Genomic DNA, 19,852 nt, shown 5'->3' on the forward strand with positions numbered 1-19,852 from the left:
TGGATTGTTAAGGTACTCATACATTCATACCGCAGCTAGAATGGATGGCTAAGGTACTATGAGCCCCATTCCGACTGCAGGAATGGATGAATAATGTACTCAGAGCCCCATTTCGGCACCTGAAATAATTGTCTAAGATACTGAGAGCCCAATTCGGGCAGCCGGAATGGATGGTTAAGGTCCTCTGAGCTCTATTCCAGCAGCCGGAATGGAATGGTAATGCACTCAGCACTCCATTCCGACATACATTCAGGGAGGTAGAATGGATAACTAGAATATATAGCTAATATAGAGAAATATATAAAAATATATTGTGTGTGTGTGTGTATATATATATATATATATATATATATATATATATATATATATATATATATATATATATATATATATATATATATATACACACACAATACAATATGTATGCAATATAATGTGTAACAGTTGTTCCACATATTACAGAGAACATATATGTAGCCGAACAGAATGCACTATACAGGCACAGAAACCACTGCAAGCTTCACTCAAGACACCAAACAGCAGAGGGCGCTGCAGTAAGCTAGTAATCGGGACTGCTGGAATGATAATGATGTGCCTTCACATTCCAGCAGTCCCGGTTTACCTAATCCCCTAAAAAACATAGGACATGCAGTGCAACTTGGGGAATACTTATTCACAATATTGCAATATTCAAATTGCTGACATGTAAACTAGCTGTAACATCTCAATGTGTCCTGTTTTTAGAACTCTTCTCTGGGATTAAATAATGCATGAAAAGCCCCTCACACATGTATAAGCCTGATAGGGACAACGATTTCTCCAACTCAATTCAGTGTAAATACTGCAATGTTTATTGCTGGAAAACTGCTCTACCTGATTCTCCATTACTGTCAGTAGCTACACAGAAACAAGTACATGTGCAGCAGCAACCTCCTCCCCTGTGTACCATGTGACTACAGCGGTCACATGACCTGGTGATGTCAGAAGGTCCTTTCGGTGAAGAGGATCTTGAAAGGACCTTTAATGTAACCATGTACATGCTTAGACGAAGCAGTAACCTTATACTAGGTAAGAGGGGTTATGTTATTAATCATGGATTGCATGTATGTGTGCACAAAATAAAGTGACAGATGCTTCTGCAATAGAAACATTTTTCACATGCACGATTAGTTTACTAGTGTTATAGTGCTGGCTAACACATCACAGTTTATATACACAGAATATATGTACCAATGTATAAATACTTATTTCTCAAGTTAAGCTCATAAGCAGCACCAGTTATTATTTTTTATTTAGCTCTATATTTGTCACCCCATATAATATAGTACAACTGTAGCTTTTGATCTATGGTAAGGCTCCTGGTTTTCAGTCTTAGAAATCATTACATAACAGTTCCTAATACTTGACCTTATGATAGCTCAGGCTGTTTGGAGCCTGGGAAATATCACAAGCAGCTGTGTAATACAGACCTGACAAATCAATCATTTAGTTCACTACTATTGAACCGTGGTGAAGGGTATGTATGTATGTATGTATGTATGTATGTATGTGTGTGCAGGAGAACTCATCACATACAACAATCAGGGCTGTAAGAGTAACATGTGCCTCAGGACAAATGGCTGAATGTAGATACTTAGGCTCTGGGAAGGTTGAAGACCATATTTCCTAGTTTATAGTGCAGCCTAAAGTGATGTTTCACCATTTATTGAAAATATTTATAGGAAGTTATCTGTGGCTTAGTGGTTAGCACATGAATTCGATAACTGACTATGGCCATATCTGTGTGGAGTTTGCGTGGGTTTCCTCCCACACTCCAAAAACATACTAGTAGGTTAATTGGCAGTTACAAAATTGACCCTAGTTTCTCTCTCTCTCTCTCTCTCTCTCTCTCTGTCTCTGTCTCTGTGTGTTTGTTAGGGAATTTATACTGTAAGCTCCAATGGGGCAGGGACTGATGTGAATGAGTTCTCTGTACAGCGCTGCGGAATCAGTGATGCTATATAAATAAAAATGATGATGAAGTATAAATATTTATAGGATGTTATACATATATTATTGTTACCTGTGTTTTATATGCCTGCCACTTTGTGGTTTAAAATCTAAGTGATCATTCAAGTTACATAAGGGCTCATTTACCTAGACATGTGTGTTCTGCTTTGGATCATACTTGAATACACTCCTTGAACATTGGATAGTGCCCACAGAATCCCTGGAAAGTCTACCCCCCCCTCTCGTATGTTATTACAGAAGTGGGCAAATTTGTACATGTGGTCACTGTAACATCACAACAGTGTGTTCAGTGTATCCTTTGGTAAAGGGAGGAGTTTACAATTAATTGCAGTCTAAAAACACAACCTACAGCATGAACATTTATTTAGTTTACTCTAAATGTAGAATTTTGCTAAAAATAAAATATAACTATCACCTTTATATTGTTATTGCAACATATCTAAAACATGATAAGGATTAAGAGTTCTACATTCCTTATAGCAGAATATATGTACCTGTTTAGATTGGTGTCTTGAGTTATTCTTTTAAAGGAAAAAAATAAATAAATATATATATAATATTTTTATTTATACTCATATTAAATCCTAAGAGGTTAAATATGGGTTAAACAATCTTTATACAAGACAGTCTCATTGAGATATGGTAGCGTGCACTATTTGTTAGATGCTACAATCACATATACTCCGTGGCCAGTTTATTAGGTACAGCGTTAATGCAAATATCTAATCAACCAAACATGTAGCAGCAACTCAGTGCATGAAAGCATGTAGACGTGGGTAACAGGTTCAGTTATTGTTCATACTGAACTCCAGGAAGGAGAATAAATATGATTTAAGCGATTTTGACCGTGGAATGCTTGTTTATGCCAGTCAGGTGATTTGAGTATTTCAGAAACTGCTGATCTCCTGGAATTTTCAGACACAACAGTCTCTAGATTTTATAGAGATTGGTGCACAAAATAAAAAATATCCAATGACCGGCAGATCTGTGGGCAAAAATGCCTTGTTTTTTGAGAGAGGTCAGAAGAGAATGGTCAGGCTGGCTAAACCTGACAGAAAGGCAACAGTAACTCAAATAATAATGAGTTAGAACATTAACTATGCATAGTATACAGAATAGAATCTGAATGCACAGCATGTCGAACTTTGAAGTGTATGGGCTACAGCAGCTGAAGACTACATTGGGTTTCATTCTTGTCGCTAAAAATTGTAAATTCAGGCTACAGTTGGCACAGGCTCACCAAAACTGGACAGTTGAAGATTGGAAAAACATCTTCTAATCTCACAAATTTTGATTTTGCTGCGACATGCAGATGGCAGGGTCAGAATTTGGCGTAACACCATGAATCCATTCTGCCTTGAGTGAACAGTGTGGGCAATGTTTTCTTGGCATACATTAGCGCCCTCAATACCAGTTGGGCGTTATTTAAATGTCACAGCCTACGTGCGATGGTAGTCTATATCTCGACTACAAACACACCGACAACATACACCCCTACACAAACACACCAAAGGCAAACTCACCGATAGTGTTGAAATTCTGACAGCTTGAAAAACAGATGTTGTAGAACTGCGACCAATCAACATGCCGTCTGTGAAGAATGACGTCGCTGTCAAGTGCGGCGCTGTGACTCCGCCTATGAAGGTAGTAATTTCAATAGGCGCCGCCTGCACAATGTTTTTTTTACAAACCTTGTACATTATGCAGGCGGCGCACTTGACAGCGACGTCATTCTTCACAGACGGCATGTTGATTGGTCGCAGTTCTACAACATCTGTTTTTCAAGCTGTCAGAATTTTAACAGTTGGTGAGTTTGCCTTCGGTGTGTTTGTCGAGGTGTATGTTGTCGCTCTTCTCAGCATCGTTATAGCGTACAACACGTGAGTATTGTGTACTCCAGTGGCCCCCACATTCACTAGATCTAAATCCAATAGAGCACCTTTGGGATGTGGTGGAATGGGCGATTCATGGCATTAATGTGCAGCTGACAAATCTCAGCGTGAGCTAGAATCTCTATAAACCGTTTACAGCAGCTTGTTGAATTCATAACACAAAGAATTGAGGCTGTTCTGAGGATCTCCGCTTATTTTCTCTTAGCAGCTCTACGGGACATGAGGAAATGTTTTAGTAAAATCGCGGTGATGTGTGTCCGTCTGTCAAGGAGACACATTGTGGCAACTTGTGCCGAATTGAATGTTCCCAGATAATATACCCTTCTGGGGTGCTGCAAGTATTCCTACAAGAGACTGCCAAAAATGTGTGGACAGACACAAGAGTGGATGGAATTCCCAGGATGTGCATGTTGTTTTCCGCATTAACTGTCTTAGGAGTATATTTGCTAAACTGCGGATTTGAAAAAGTGGAGATGTTGCCTATAGCAACCAATCAGATTCTAGCTATTATTTTGTATAATGTACTAAATAAATGTTAACTAGAATCTGGTTGCTATAGGCAACATCTCCACTTTTTCAAACCTGCAGTTTAGTAAATATACCCCTTAGTGTTGAGATAGGGGACTGTCAGCATCTTGGTTTTAGCTAGCAATGTATCTCTACCGTGAAGGTCTTTCTCAAGGTAGTTTATTAATGTATTGTCTCTGAAGTGCTTCACAATAATGTAGGCGTTGTATAAATAAAATGGTAAACATTTTTTACTGTGCAAGACCTCTAAAATACAGTGGCACACTAGAATCAGTAGGTGGCAGCATTGCACAAATTACATACAAAGGTTTGAAGGTCATGTTTTTATTTAATGGTAGCAAGTAAACCTATGTTGGTATGTGTTAAAGCAAAACCAGCAATATATGCACACCCATTCATATGCAAGTATTATTAACTTTATAACACACAGATTGTTATGTTTTAATAGTTTAAAAATGCTTTAACAGATTCATTCTACCATTGAATTCAGGGCTGTAGTTTCATATTTTTGACGAATGTTTTTTCACTGCACAATGAGGGGCAAAAAGGCGTAACATAATGTTAGTAGCAATATGAATATGGAATCCCAACCAGAGCTTGAGAAACTACAGCACGGCCTTTTCCACATGATGGAGAATGCTCTTCTCTCAAATGTCTAATTTATCTTTCTGTTGCAGTACCCTAATCTAAATGAATTTAACTGCTGTTTAAAAATATATATATTATTAATCAATGAATGTGGTTGTCCATGTTTGGATTTGGTCAACCTCCAATGTCTCTTTTATGGTTTGCCTACAGCAGTCCCCAATATAACGGAGTGGGTGCTGCCATTATCTGACACTAGTAGCCAGACTTTACTGTAAACGTTCATCAACATCATCTATTTATATAGCGCCAGCAAATTCCGTAGCGCTTTACAATTGGGAACAAACATTAATAAAACAATACTGTGTAATGCATACAGACAAAAAGGTAAGAGAACCCTGCTCGCAAGCTTACAATCTATGGGATTGAGCAGTATTGAAGCATTCTGTTATGTGAAATCGGGATGGAAGTATTGAGTCCTTCAGTGGTGTAAGCCGCAGCAGCTGCCTTCACATAAACAGCCCAGTCTAGTTCATAGCATTTGGTAAAAGCGGCATATTGAGGAGATATGCTGAGTATAAAGGCAGTCAGCTGTGCAGAGGTGGACAACACCTTTAAGTAATTCAGCCTAGATAACTGCAATGGGAAAATAAATGAAAATTAAGAGCAGATTATTCTGTACTGGTATGAATTGGTCATATTGGAATCTGAATATATGCCATGTTTATAGACTGAATCTAAAAGAGATATAAAATAGAGGGTAATATCTTTACAGCGCTACATATACCGCTTCTGCAGATAAGTGAAAATAAAACTTTACACCAAAAGGTAGAAATAACATATAAAAAAATAAAATCACTGTTCTGCGCTACGGTTTCCCAAAACCAAAACTAGTAGAGTATATATTTTAAGCATAAAGAACAAAAGGTAATACTTATATCAACTGATGTTCATAAGTATTACCTTTTGTTCTTTATGCTTAAAATATATACTCTACTAGTTTTGGTTTTAGGAAACCGTAGCGCAGAACAGTGATTTTATTTTTTTATATGAATCTAAAAGAGGGATTTTCGGTCTGATCCCTGGGTGTCCCTCATAAGGTAATGTTTTTAAGGGATTTGCTCAGTTGGTTAATGTCCACAGTGTGTACAAAAACTTGTATCAAAACTCCATCTTGTATAAAACTCCAGAACTTGGTGAATCCTAGAGCTTATTGTACCTGTAGTGCTGTTGATATTTTTCAGACTTAGAAACCACAACTAGTTTGAAAACAGCAAATTTTGTTATATACATCTGAGTACTCCTCACCCGCAAACAATGTTTTAACCAACAAGTAATCAATGCTGTTATTTTTACCTTTTTATGAGAATCCAAAACCACTGACATCAAAAATATTTCTAAAGAAAACATTGTGCATCAGTATACATGCCGTATGCATTAAGGTTTGAATAAAAGATTCAGCATTATAGTTTAGTTAATAATGACAGATTGCCCAATTTACATTTTGCCCCCTAAATCCTTATTTCAGTTCTTTGCTTTCAAATGATTTTCCCACCCTGTCCCTCTGTTCTAAGTTGTTGTTTAATATCTCCATGATCCACTTTAGGTGATTTCATTTTCTAAACTCCAACTTTGCTCAGGTTACCATATGTATTTGTGACTTCAAGTTTCATTTTAACTAACTTTGTTTTCTTCAGTTTCGTTTCTCGTTTCCTTTGGTTAATTTTTAACTTTGCGCAAATACATAAAACTGGTAAGATTAGTAAGACTGCGGACGCCTTGTGGCGCCTTATAAATAAAAATTATTAATAATAATAATAATAAGACAGAAAACAAAAGCAGTTTCAGAATATTGGGTCATACCTTAAATCAGGGGTTAAATAAAGCAAAAAAAACCCCAGGAATTATAGCTTGTTTATATTTCTTTAGACTTGGTACACAAGGTATAGTCCAATAAACATGTTCATTATATAGTGACACAATCTATTTCTTAAAGATAAATTTCAGGAAAACGTGAAATACCCTAAATATATACTTTCTACATATTTTAAACACATTGGGCCTGATTCATTAAGGGAAGCAAAGCAAAAAAAAAAAAAAAGTAACTTTGCACCTTGACAACACCAGGTTGTATTGGAGGGGGGGAGGTAAATTTAAAATCTGGGGACAGATTTTTAGTTTGGATAGGGCATGTCCTAGATCAACTTTAAATATCAGTGTAAAAATACAACTATCAAGTATGTGTGTGCTACATGAAAAGCAGACAGAATTTTCCTTACATGCAAAATAATAAACTAATTTGTACCCCTTGCATTGTACCATGGCTTGTCCAGGAGCAAAGTTTCTCTTTTTTTTTTTTTTTTTTTTTTTACCCGGGCCCATTGTGTGTATGTGTGTAGAGTGACAGCTCCTAATGGTGTTTGATGATGCTGCCACAAGGGGAGAGGACTATGGGTACCCTCTCAAGGCAGTTTTGTTGAGTGGTTGCTGACCAGAGCATTATTTGAGCCAAATCAGCCTGAGGAAGGACAGCTTAAGAATGGGTGGCCCGGGGCCCTTTGAAAAGCTGAAGCAGGTGAATGCACATTTACATGTTATATTGATTTGTATATTTTTGTACATGGGGTGAAGTTATGTTTTAAATCACATTGTACATATACAGAAGAGCAGAAGAAATATTTCTAAGCTGCGCTATTTTTTATTTTGTTTCTGCTTTGTTTGAATGTTGGAATAAAAGTGATTAATTTTCTTACCAACTTTTAACCAAGCCCTCCTCAAACCTACTAGTCCAAATTTCCACATTTTCTTCATACTTATACTTTTAATGTGCTTGTGTGTTGTGTGTTTATGTGTATGTATGTCATAGTTGCCTACTCTCCCCGAATTTCCAGGACGCTCCTGAATTTCTGGGAGTCCTCCCAGCAGAGCAGGGCAACCTCCCACCTACAATAGACATCTAAATTAAAGTGGTGGGGGCGGAGCTTATGAAGCAAATTGCGCCATCATGGATAATGATGCAACCCCATAGGCCCCACCCCCAACACGCCCACATGTGTGTATGTATGTGTGTGTGTATATATATATATATATATATATATATATATATATATATATATATATATATATATATTATAAATAAATTTTACATTTTCTTTTTTATTTATTTCCTCTTTCTTTTTTTAATAAAGCTATCCGTCCTGCAAGTACCTCTACCAGTATTCAGACCTCACAAGTGGTTGAAGTGGACACAGAGGAGAATGCAATTGTAAACCCAAATTTCACCAATCGAAACCCTCGTAATTTAGAGCGCCTTGCACTGGCAGTTAAAGATCGGGGATGGGGCACAGTGTGGCCTACAAGGCAGTATTGGCATAGGTAAGAAGCATCCCTTCTTTCACAACATTGAAAAATATGCTTCTTTTTTTGAATTTTTTTTATATTATATCCATGGTATGGAGGGGTATTTATAAATCTCTGTTGTGCATCTTTCATTAATGCTGCTGGCTGTAAGTATACATGTAAATATATACACTGGAGACATGCTATCTTGAGAAGAGTGCCAGAGTTCCCAAAACAGGTTTACCATCAACAATGAAAACATAGAATCTGGGCACCCATGCAACATGAACTTTTCTCAGGTTTTAGGTAGTCAAATTTCTGTAAGTTTGTTTATAGCCTATACCGGCGGTTCCCAAACTGTGTGCCGCGGCTCCCGGGGGTGCCGCGATGCTGTCACAGGGGTGCCGCGGGCCAGCCAGGGAATGAACAACAAAACAAAAACGTACAAATCCGCCGGGCGCCGGGACCCAGCATCCTCCTCTCTCACGCAGCATGAGAGAGGAGGATGCTGGGTCCCAGCGGATTTGTAAGTTTTTGTTTTGTTTATTCCCTGGCTGGCTTGCGACACCCCTGTGGCAGAGGGCAGAGGAGGGGGACAGCGCGACAGAGGGCAGAGGAGTGGTGCAGCGCTACAGAGGGCAGAGGAGTGGTGCAGCGGGGAGAGGAGGGGAACAGCATGGCAGAGGGGAGAGGAGGGGGACAGCGTGGCAGAGGGGAGAGGAGGGGCACAGCGTGGAAGAGGGGAGAGGAGGGGGACAGCGTGGCAGAGGGCAGAGGAGGACAGCGTGAGAGGGGGCAGATTGTCTGGATGCAGAGGGGCATTTTTGCATACAACTAAATAAGTATTTCTGTCCTGCCTAAATACTTATTACAATTTTTTGACCCAACTACTTCTAAAACAGGACTGCTCAGTAATTATTTTGGAGGGGTGCCTTGAAAAATTATGGAGACTTTAAGGGTGCCGCGAACTGCAAAAGTTTTGGAACCACTGGCCTATACTGAAAGGAAACAAATTGAACTATAATCGACCATCTGATTAGGGAAGTGATTTAAAATTAGGCCCAGTTAGATATTTATCTTTAGGCCTTATCGACATTTATGGGACACTATGCTACAAGCGCCTTATTAAATTTTAATTTTTATCCAAATTTGATGATATATTTGAGAGGCTTTATAATAAAATTAACATCTGTGTTTTTTGCAGCATAGTTCAACAGCATCTGCAGTGCTGATTGCTGTGATCGAAGTATTATGGTGTTTCTTTTATTTATTTCTAAGGTTACGACTGGAACGCAGTGGACATCATGTGACTGCATTGGTGGAACACACTAATGGCAATATTGTGCTCTCTGCCTCCACCCGAGAATGGGCAGTGAAGAAACATCTTTACAGCACCAGAGATGTCATGGCCTGTGAGAATATAGGTAGAATTTTGTCTCAGCGCTGCCTAGAGGCAGGAATACATTATATGCTTTTTCGGGAGATCCCCTGGGTGTTTCGCTCTGAATCGGTAAGCTAAAAGATCATCTAATACAAATTCAAAGAACACGATTTGTTATCAATATTTCTAATTGATGAATCCTTACACTCTGACTTAGAATACAAATGTTGAGATTTACAGTTCTGTAATTGTCCCCTGTAAAGCTGAGAAGTGAAATTGTCTTATCAGTATGGGTGACTCTTCAAGAGGCCCTTTACATTTAGGAGTTGGGAAAGCATCCACTTATTTATGTAATCTTTTTAGTGAAGCATTTTTCCCCAGAAATAATGTGGAACATGAAAAACTACTGAATCACAGAATGCTTCTTACAACTTAGTAGACATGTATGTTTGGGTAAAAGTTCACTGCAGAAGCACATGATGATTGTTTGAGAAATTGTTTACATAAAGAAACGACTGTCTTTTTGTGGGTCCTCCAATTTTTATTTTTTTTTTACAGTTCAAAAACAAGGCAGCTAAATTTTCTCAACACTCATCCTGATGCCCTGTAAGTGTTCTAGCATAGAGCTCAAATGCCTATAAACACTTTTGTAATGTTTTAATTGGAAGGTTTTTGTAACTGTCCACATTAATTATTCCTCCCAGAAGCACAAATCTTTTTGTTGTTAACATATACAGTATGAACGTTGATTGTTTGTATTGGTCATTTCTCCTCATGTTGTTCCCATTTTGAAAATGGTAGCGTTGCAAACAGCATAACCATGAAAGATAGGCCGTACCACAAAATATATAAACGTGCTACAAAAAAGTACTTTAGACATGGGACCATCTTGAAGTTTTAATAAACTTCTTCTTTTCATTCTTGTGGTGGTGCTGCCCCTTACTGAAGGGTCACACCTTTTGTATTTTACTTCATTGGGAGTGCTGATTTTCTTCAGATTTAAAAAAATGTATTAACAGGTCAAGAGTCTGTTTTGCATTGCTGGGTCGCATACAGCATTATGCAAGAGGGGTACTCTGTGTTTATTTATCCTGAAATGGTTTGGTTCACTGGATTGACATAATTTAAGTATGTTCGGTTTAAAGAATGCAGAATGTTTGTGAGCACCCCCTTTCTAAGTAGCTCAACCTGAAATGAGGTATAGAGCGTTGACCAAATCTTTCCACATAACGCATGCGGGTATTGCTGGTGGTTTCCAGTTTTCTTCGCATAGAACAGCCAAAAGGAGAATGCTCCGTAAACATGATCAAGCAGTGCCTCTTTCAGATGTGATGACTATATATCGTGGAGACTAATATTGAGAATAGCGAGCAGGCACCCTCACTGTTGAATGGGATATCTTCCATACCTTACATGTGTGGTTGTACTGTATAGGTCTGCACCATTTGTCCAGTCTTGTGAACCTGCGATTTGCACTTCTAGGGTGGCTGCCAATTAGTAGTAGGATCAAGAATCCATAAATAAATGTCCAGAGGGTAAATGTATTAAACTGCAAATTTTGCTAGTTGCTGATATTCAGAGACTTCTGCATTGAAAACTTAAAACGGTAATGTCTTTAAAGGCAAAACTTGCCTTTAAATCAAACCAATTTGATTTATTTCAATTAATAAGCAACATGGTATATTAAACAAATATGGTAACTACTTGCAACACACTCTGATGGGATAAATGAGAAGTATAATGACATATCAATTGTATATAGCAATATTTTCTCTTCAAAATACCCCAACACTTGGATGTTTTAGTTGTCCCTTATAGCCTGTGCCATTGGCACCACAGTCAATCAAAAAAAAGCAGAAGATCATCCCTCATGATGTTTCTTTATTTGCTTAAAAACAAAACAAAACAAAACTAGAGACTACCCTACCTGTTTTACCTCTTGGTTGTGTTCAGTTATGCAACACATGTTTCCACTTTATATATTCTGTCCCAAAGCCCATCTATTGCAATATCGCTCACAGGTACGGCCATTAAACGGAGTTAAAAACTTTGGCCACGTTCAAGGAGCAGATTATTGTGTAATCTCCTTTAAAAGAATTGCCTTGGACTACCAGGCATACATCCAGTCTGATCTCTGTGAATCAATAACAATTATTGGATAAACTTAACCTCGAATTTTAACCAGCAGTGCCATGACATGACGCCCAATGTTCTGTAATTGTTAGTGAGCTGTTTCTGTGTGTTGATGGTGGTTGGTTTTTTTTGTTGTTTTTGAAGCGGAGCCTACTGTTTTTTTGTTTTTGTTTTTGTACGTTTAAAACTCTCTTCTTCCTTAGTTTAAGCAGTTCTAATCTAGGAAACTTGTCTTGAGAGATATTTAAAATAAAATAAAAAGTACAATTTAAGATTACAATATGCATTGAGTTCATGATTGGACCAATACAACAACTACTTGAGGAAATAGGAACACTTGGAAATATTTATAACTCTTTTGCTTTTAGGAATCCTTATTGGTCAATATTTTAGATATACCATGTTTTATTATATGGCTCAGGGTCACATACAGATCACATACAGTGATCTGTGTGTATTTTTATGGATTACAAAGTATAATTAATCTCATGGTTTCTTGCATATAAGCCCCTATGGCTGTCACAGCGTTCTTATTTACTTTGAATGCACAAACAAGCAGAGGACATTGCCATGTCAATATACACACAGGAGTGCCCATATTGTTTTGTCATGTTACTGTTCATTTGTATGTCTTTATTTGCTCAGTTTTAGCTTAAAAGCCTCATTATTTATCTTGGAAGTAAAGAGTAGCAGTTCATAAATGTATTCATCAGTCTGTCAGGCTTAATTTGTGTTCTTGATGAAGGATATCTAAACAGTGTGGTCATTTTGAAAGCTCATCTGTGCATTTGGAACCTGCATGGCCTATGTTTGTTCCCGTTCCATGATTAGGTCATTAAAGGAGGACCATCAGCTGTTTGCTTTGCATCTTGTTAAGAGCAGTGATAATCCGAAATAGAAGAAGCTTATTCTCATGATTTTTAATAAAACATCCCACTGTTTATGTAGATCTAATAAAGCACTGTCATTAGATGTGTTTAAAAACTAACTTGTTTTGTTCTGAGGAATGTCCAAAGCTAGTTTGCATATATTCAATAATTTGTTGATTCAAGACTAAATGTACTTGTAATGAATTAAAGTTTTCTGTTTAGAGTTTTTTTCAAATAAATGCAAGGTTTAATGAGAGTCAATCTAATTACTCTGTAGGTCCCACAATTATTTTCTAAAATCATTGTGAATCCATTTGCCCATGCTAATAATCTCCACTTATTTTTAAATGAATCATCAAAAACAGCTTTCTGTCCTCTGAAAAATTATCATGTGCTCCCCATTATACATATTATCATTAGAACAAGTAGAGCCATAAATAGATTTTTTTTTTTCAACATAGATGTGTACTTGTGTTACGATTCTTCCAATTTTACTATCCTGAATGAGGACATTTGGTAGCATGTGCTATAGAGCAATCTTTGCTTTCCCCTTCACCAAGTGCATTTTTCGACAGCCAGTAAAATCCTAGCAAGACTCTCTCTGCTGGTGTCAGAAAATGCAGCAGGTGTGAGGGGGCACTGCAGCGATGTAATTTGATTCAGGGGTAGGGTTTAGAGAGAGCAAATCTGATTTAACTCAAAATTTCATAAAAATCGGGTGCACTGTGAAAGATGGGGTACATAATATAACAATTTGTATGTACTTCACTACATGTTAAATTAACGCAGTAGTCAGCACATTATATAGGCATTTTGTGGGATTTTAATTCAAATGGCATTGTCTGCCATTGTTTTTATAACTACATGGGACCCACATCTTGCATATTTTTGAAAAGCATAATAATAAAATGACATTTTTAGCTGGACATGGTAATCTACGTAAGCAGAGCTTGCCAATATTTTTTTTTTTTTTACACTCTAGAAGCCAATTTTAAACTTTAGAAGCCAGGCAAATTTGAAAACCTTTTTATATGGCACCTGGTAATAAATAGTGAATTATATGCACAGTCCCTGCATCCCTCTTAGAGACAATAAATCCCCTCCAATGCACATCATAACCCTTCTCTATCCCCCTTTATTCCTTTTCTTCATCTCATTTCTGCTATCCACTCTCTGATCCACTCTCTATGCTCCCTCTCACTCCTCAAATCCATTCACTGTTCTGCTCCGCATCATCATTACCCACTCAGTCACCTTCCCCAACCCATTATAGTCCCTGTTCTCTTCTTAATCACACCCTACCCCTATTATATACCCTTCATTGTAATCCTAATAATGGGCAATGCAGTTGTTGGCATCACAGGTCATGGGTTAGATTATGACCAGGGCCCTATCTGTGTTTAGTTTGTATGTTTTCCCTGTGCTTGCATGGATTTCCTTGGATGCTCCAGTTTCCTTCCACACACCAAAGACCTACTGGTATTTTAAATGGCGGATGAAAGTAATCCTCGTGTATGTCCGTGTGGTAGGTGATATAAATTGAAAATTCCACTGTGGCAGGGACTGAGGTCAATGATTAAGTTTTCTGTGTAATACACTATGGACAAAAGTATTCAGTCACTTGACCATTATACCAACAAGGACTGTAATGACATTGTATTCAAATATATATACATTAATATGGAGTTGGTCTCCCTTTTGCAGCGATAACAGCTTCCACTCTTCTTGGAAGGCTTTCCCCAAGATGTTGGATTGTTTCTGTGGGAATTTGTGCCCATTCATTCTGCAGAGCATTTATGAGGTAAAACACTGATGTTGAATTAGAAGGCCTGGCTCGCAATCTCTGTTCCAGTTCATCCCAAAGGTGTTTGATGTGGTTGAGGTCAGGGATCTGTGTGGGCCAGTCAAATTCTTCCACACTGAACTCATCAATCCATGTCTTTGAAGTCCTTGCTTTTTGCACTGGGGCACAGTAATGTTTGAATAGAAACGGCCTTTCCCAAACTGTTGACACAAAGTTTGCAAGCATAGCATTGTCCAAAATGACTTGGTATGTTGAAGCATTAAGGTTGCCCTTCACTGGAGATAAGGGGCCTAGACCAAACTCTGAAAAACAACCCCATACCATTATCCCTCCTCCACCAAACTTCACAGTTGGCATAATGCAGTCAGGCAGGTAACATTCTCCCGACATCCACCAAACCCAGACTTGTACATCTGACTGCCAAACTGGGAAGCATGATTCATCACTCCACAGAACACGTTTCCACTGCTAAACAGTCCAGTGTCTGTGTGCTTTACACCACTCCATCTGACGCTTGGCATTGGTCTTGGTGATGTGAAGCCTGCATGCAGCTGCTCGGTTATGGAAACCCATTCCGTTAAGTTCCTGCCGCACAGTTTTTGTGCTTGTGTTAATGCCAGTAGAAGTTCGTAACTCTTCAACTATGGAATCAGCAGAGCATTGGCGACTTTAACGCATCATGCACCTTAGCAGTCGATGATCCCACTCTTATTTTATGCGGTCTTCTGCTTCGTGGCTGAGTTGCTGCTGTTCCTAAACGCTTCCACTTTTCTACAGTTTTCTACAGTTAACCATGGAATATCCAACAGGGATGAAATTTCATGAACAGTCTTATTGCAAAGGTGGCATCCTATCGCAGTACAAAGCTTGAAGTCACTGAGCTCTTCAGAACGATCCATTTTGTATCACAAATGTTTGCAAATGGAGACTGCTTGATTTTATACATCTCTGACAAAGGGTCTGATTGAAACACCTCAACAGGTATGGCCAAATATTATTGCCCATATAGTGTATGTATGTACTATATAAATAACATAATAAATAAAAAAAAATATTAACTATCCACAGACTTCATTTAACTTCTTATACTCACTAACCCACCCAATCCTAGGTGGTAATTAACCCTCCTTACTGCATCATCATCAGTTTCTCTCTGAGTACCTCAGTCCCTCAACACATTTGATCAGATAAGAACTTATCATAGATCTGGGCAAGTTTAAATTTGTTGCTCCAGAATGTGAGACTGGTTCTTCTGAGGTATGGATTAGATGTCAGCAGGGTGACACAGTAGTGGTGGTTGGAAGAGATGGTCAAAGCTCCGCACTGACGTAGGGCTAGGGCAACATGGCGTCTGATGTTTGAGCAGTGCACATGAGTACTTTCAGGGCGTCCTGTTTGATTATAATTTTCTTGTAACCTTTTTTTTTTTTTTTTGTGTGGGATTATTGTCGCACTGAAACAGCTCTTCAATTTTTCAGAACGTGTTTCCTGGCAGAAAATCTGCCCATGTGACACCAACTAGACAATAAACATCTGACGAAGGGTACCATCCAAAACCTCATTCTGTTTAATGTCCTCTTTGCAAATACAAAAAGAACTTCTTTTGTGACACTACTACACTACTTTAACTAGCAAAGTCCAAATATACAGTATATTTTTATAATTTGCCTCAGGAAACAGATGGCATGAGGACTCGATGCTCTCAAAAAGGTTTCACCTCTTCAAATATTCTCATCAAATTAAAATGTAGTAATTGTGTGTGTGTTTGTTTTTTAGGTATGTAATTTGTTCTATTCTGGTGAAATACATCAAAAAGCAAGGAAGTATTTGTGTTTCTGCATTGTTACATTAAGATATTTATTTTATAGTTGAATAATGGTTTATAATCTCCACGTTTATAATATGTACATGTAATTCTTAATGTTTCTCCCAGCATTTTCAAATTTTGAAGAAGGGTGCTACCGTTGTATCTGCCAAAGTAAAGGAACTGCCGTAGGTCACTTCACTTCATTATGTAAATTATCATTGGGACTTAGTCATTTTATAGATTTCTAGTTTTATAATTGTGGAATTGACCTATTTAATTTATTTATTGTATATGCTGTTTAACCATACTTATAAGATTTGTGGATGGAAGCTTTTTTGACCCAGTATTGCAACATCCATGCTGCCAGTGCATAACATATATATATATATATATATATATATATATATATATCTTTCCTTTTTAAACAACATTTAGGGTCATTTGTGAAACATTTGGTTTTACTCCCTAGCAACAGATAATATTCCAGCTGACTTATTTGTAGTGCAGTTTAGAAAAATAAGAATATCTGGCTGCTATGGTCAACACCAATGTTTTCCTGTGCACTGGCTTTCATAATTGTCCCCCAATCTGTTACTTGAATACTGATTGATTTTTTTTCTTCTGGTTTCTTGCATATGGATATACTTTTTCTGTAGAAAGCATTTACCCACTGCTCCATATTTATACATGGTATTGTTTCAGAAATTATAATTGTAGGATTGTAACTGCACTTCCAACTTTTGTCCCATGTACAGAAGTGTAATTCAAAACTCTCTTTTCAGTCCTGATATTGGCTTTCTACTCACAAACTGTGACAGCTAGGGCTGTTCATGGCCCTAATGGCATCTGAGGCGGCCATTGGTGTGCAATCCATCACAGTCATCTCAGCTGACGGGGATGTCAATTCAAAATATTTCTTTTTTAATTTAATTTCTTATTTTTTTATATAATTTTACATGCAAACCATCAACCTAGATGTTGGTGTTTATTATAGTATAAGTAAATATTAATTTTACACATGGGGGGCAAAGGTAGGGTCACATCCAGGAGAAAGATTGACCTGTAAAATATGTGTATGTGTGTGTATGTGTATGTGTGTGTATATATATATATATATATATATATATATATATATATATATATATATATATATATATATATATATTGCCAGCTCATCCCTTTAAGGGGGGACATAACATTTACACAGATTCTGGGGATGAGATGGTCTTTATGGGCTAGCCTCGGACTGTGTAAATCATGTGTGTTCCTTATTAAGGGTATGAGTATGCAACCCTAATTTATATTACTTTATAGATATATCGTATTTTTATTGTTGAGTATAGCATGTCCATTAAACTGTCCAAAAGTTTTATGATGAACCATTTTAGTGGAGCTGTTGGTTTTTTTTTCCTGTCTTTTGAGCATCCTCACAGACCTCTGACTTGTGGAAAATATATGGCAGTTCCTATTTGTAAATAGCGTTCTAATGCATTGATCTCACATTCTTTTATCATGAATTATCCCATATATTATAGTGTTTATATAATAAATGGTATCCCTAATATTCCTGCTGTTGATTTTGAAACAATTTTACTTTTAACATGCATCACTACACTGGTGACAGCTCAGAGGTACTCTCAGATCATTTGTCCCCCATTATCAAGCTTCTAAAATTATTCTTCCTATCTCTTAAGCAGTTTACTCTCCATTGATAATATAGCTAATTGTTTTACTCTTCCATCAAATAACCGCTACAGCTGCTAAGAGGTTCTAAATGCATTTGATGCCTGTCTTTTTAATTTACCAGGAAAAGATATACCGTATGGCCTTGCCTGAAATTGTGTTTTGTTTTTTAATACTTTCTCTTTTAGCCATTAGTGGTGATGTGATATGCATGTAATGTCATTTGAGTGCAGTCAGACCAAACCAATAGCATGCATAGCACACCACTGCTTATACCAGTGATGGCTAACCTGTGACACTCCAGGTGTTGTGAAACTATAAGCCCCAGCATGCTTTGCCAGTAAATAACTAGCTGATGGATGGCAAAGCATGCTGGGGCTTGTAGTTTCACAACACTTGGAGTGTCACAGGTTAGCCATCACTGGCTTATACTGTACTGCACACTAATAGCCACCACAGAAGATATGTAAACTAGCCCTGTAGTGCCACACATTTGGCTGGTTTTGCCCTCCATTTCATTAATTATGCAGCAGAGCTTTTTTTTTTTTTTTAGGACGCAGTTGGTGATCATGACTGTGTACATGTCTATTGTCTTGTGGTGGTTTAATTTACTTTATTTTTTCTGAACTTTCTTATTGACCAGTTTACGAATAAAAGATCCCATACCTATCTTGTGTTTATTCTCTAAAGTATTTGTTTATGTTTTTATTTTTTTTGCACCTGGATCCCTTCATTGTGCACCATTGTTTTCAACTTCAACATGTATTTTTAGAAAATATATTGTTCTTGCTAAATGACATACTGAAAGCTCTAAGATTATAATCAAGTAAATTACATGTACTTTTGCTGTATTTTATTATTCATAACAGGTATGTGTGTTTTACTGGTATTGTCGCTATGCAAGCTTGTTATCTATCTTCTTTTTTGTTTTGATTTTTTTTTTTTTCTCTTTGTTTATAGGTGCAAAGATTTCGAAATGCAATGATTGAAGGCGGAATATTGTTAACTGAACCACCACGCATTTATGAATAACATGGCGCTATAGTATAGGTTCAATTGCTGCCAAGATTAAGTTTTTGTTTAAGTATTTTTTGAATATTGGCAAAACAATTCTGTGGAACCAAAAAGACATTTTTCCGGGAAATGTACATTTTCCATACAAAACTGAAACTTTGTCTCTAAATTTCCCCACTTTGTGTACAGTTATAATAAAACAGAGGCTGATTTTCTAGTCTGTTTTATGTACTTTCATATTTTTGCTTTAGTGTTGTGAATGTCCTGAAATTACTGTAGCTCCACTTCTAAAGTTTACCAATCGCATGTGGTGTGAAAATGACCAGTAAAAAAAAATTCTTTAAAAAGCAATAAACACTTTGAAGGATATATGAAAAACAAAAAATGTCTAGTGCTGCTGATAAGTTGGATGCACATCGAAATGGTTATCAATAAATCGATGCTACACCTTTTAACTTTACCAAAATAGGTTGTTGTATAAAATAAATATGTACCTTTTATGTCCTCCAGCACATATCTTAGTCAGTTAGTAACAATATGTTTCCGTCATGTACATTTCTACATATTCCAGCAGAAAGTTTAAACATGTCTCAGGACATTGATAGGACAGTTCACATTTCTCCTCACTACAACTGTTCGCAAAATCACATTTCTTAAGTGATTTGTTTCCATACAAATATAACTGCATTACTGTACACAAATCATCATCATTTATTTATTTATATAGCGCCAACATATTCCGTAAACTAATAAACAAACTGGGTAAAACAGACAAAGAGGTGAGAAGGCCCTGCTCGCAAGCTTACA

General features: G+C 37.2%; 1 protein-coding gene across 2 annotated transcripts; it reads left to right on the plus strand.

Moving 5' to 3' along the window:
* Positions 1-959: 959 nt before the first annotated feature.
* On the plus strand, positions 960-19,262 carry MRPL18 (mitochondrial ribosomal protein L18). Of its 2 annotated transcripts, XM_075208146.1 has the most exons (5): positions 960-1,068; positions 8,204-8,390; positions 9,633-9,864; positions 10,294-10,341; positions 18,992-19,262. In XM_075208146.1, the coding sequence occupies exons 1-4, from the start codon at positions 978-980 to the stop codon at positions 10,333-10,335; spliced, it is 552 nt and encodes a 183-aa protein (XP_075064247.1). In that variant the 5' UTR covers positions 960-977; the 3' UTR covers positions 10,336-10,341; positions 18,992-19,262. The 2 variants fall into 2 exon arrangements, with proteins under 2 accessions (XP_075064247.1, XP_075064246.1); XM_075208145.1 differs by lacking the exon at positions 10,294-10,341.
* Positions 19,263-19,852: the final 590 nt, after the last annotated feature.

Source organism: Mixophyes fleayi, chromosome 4 (genome assembly GCF_038048845.1).
Source record: "Mixophyes fleayi isolate aMixFle1 chromosome 4, aMixFle1.hap1, whole genome shotgun sequence".
Classification (NCBI taxonomy): Eukaryota; Metazoa; Chordata; class Amphibia; order Anura; family Limnodynastidae; genus Mixophyes; species Mixophyes fleayi.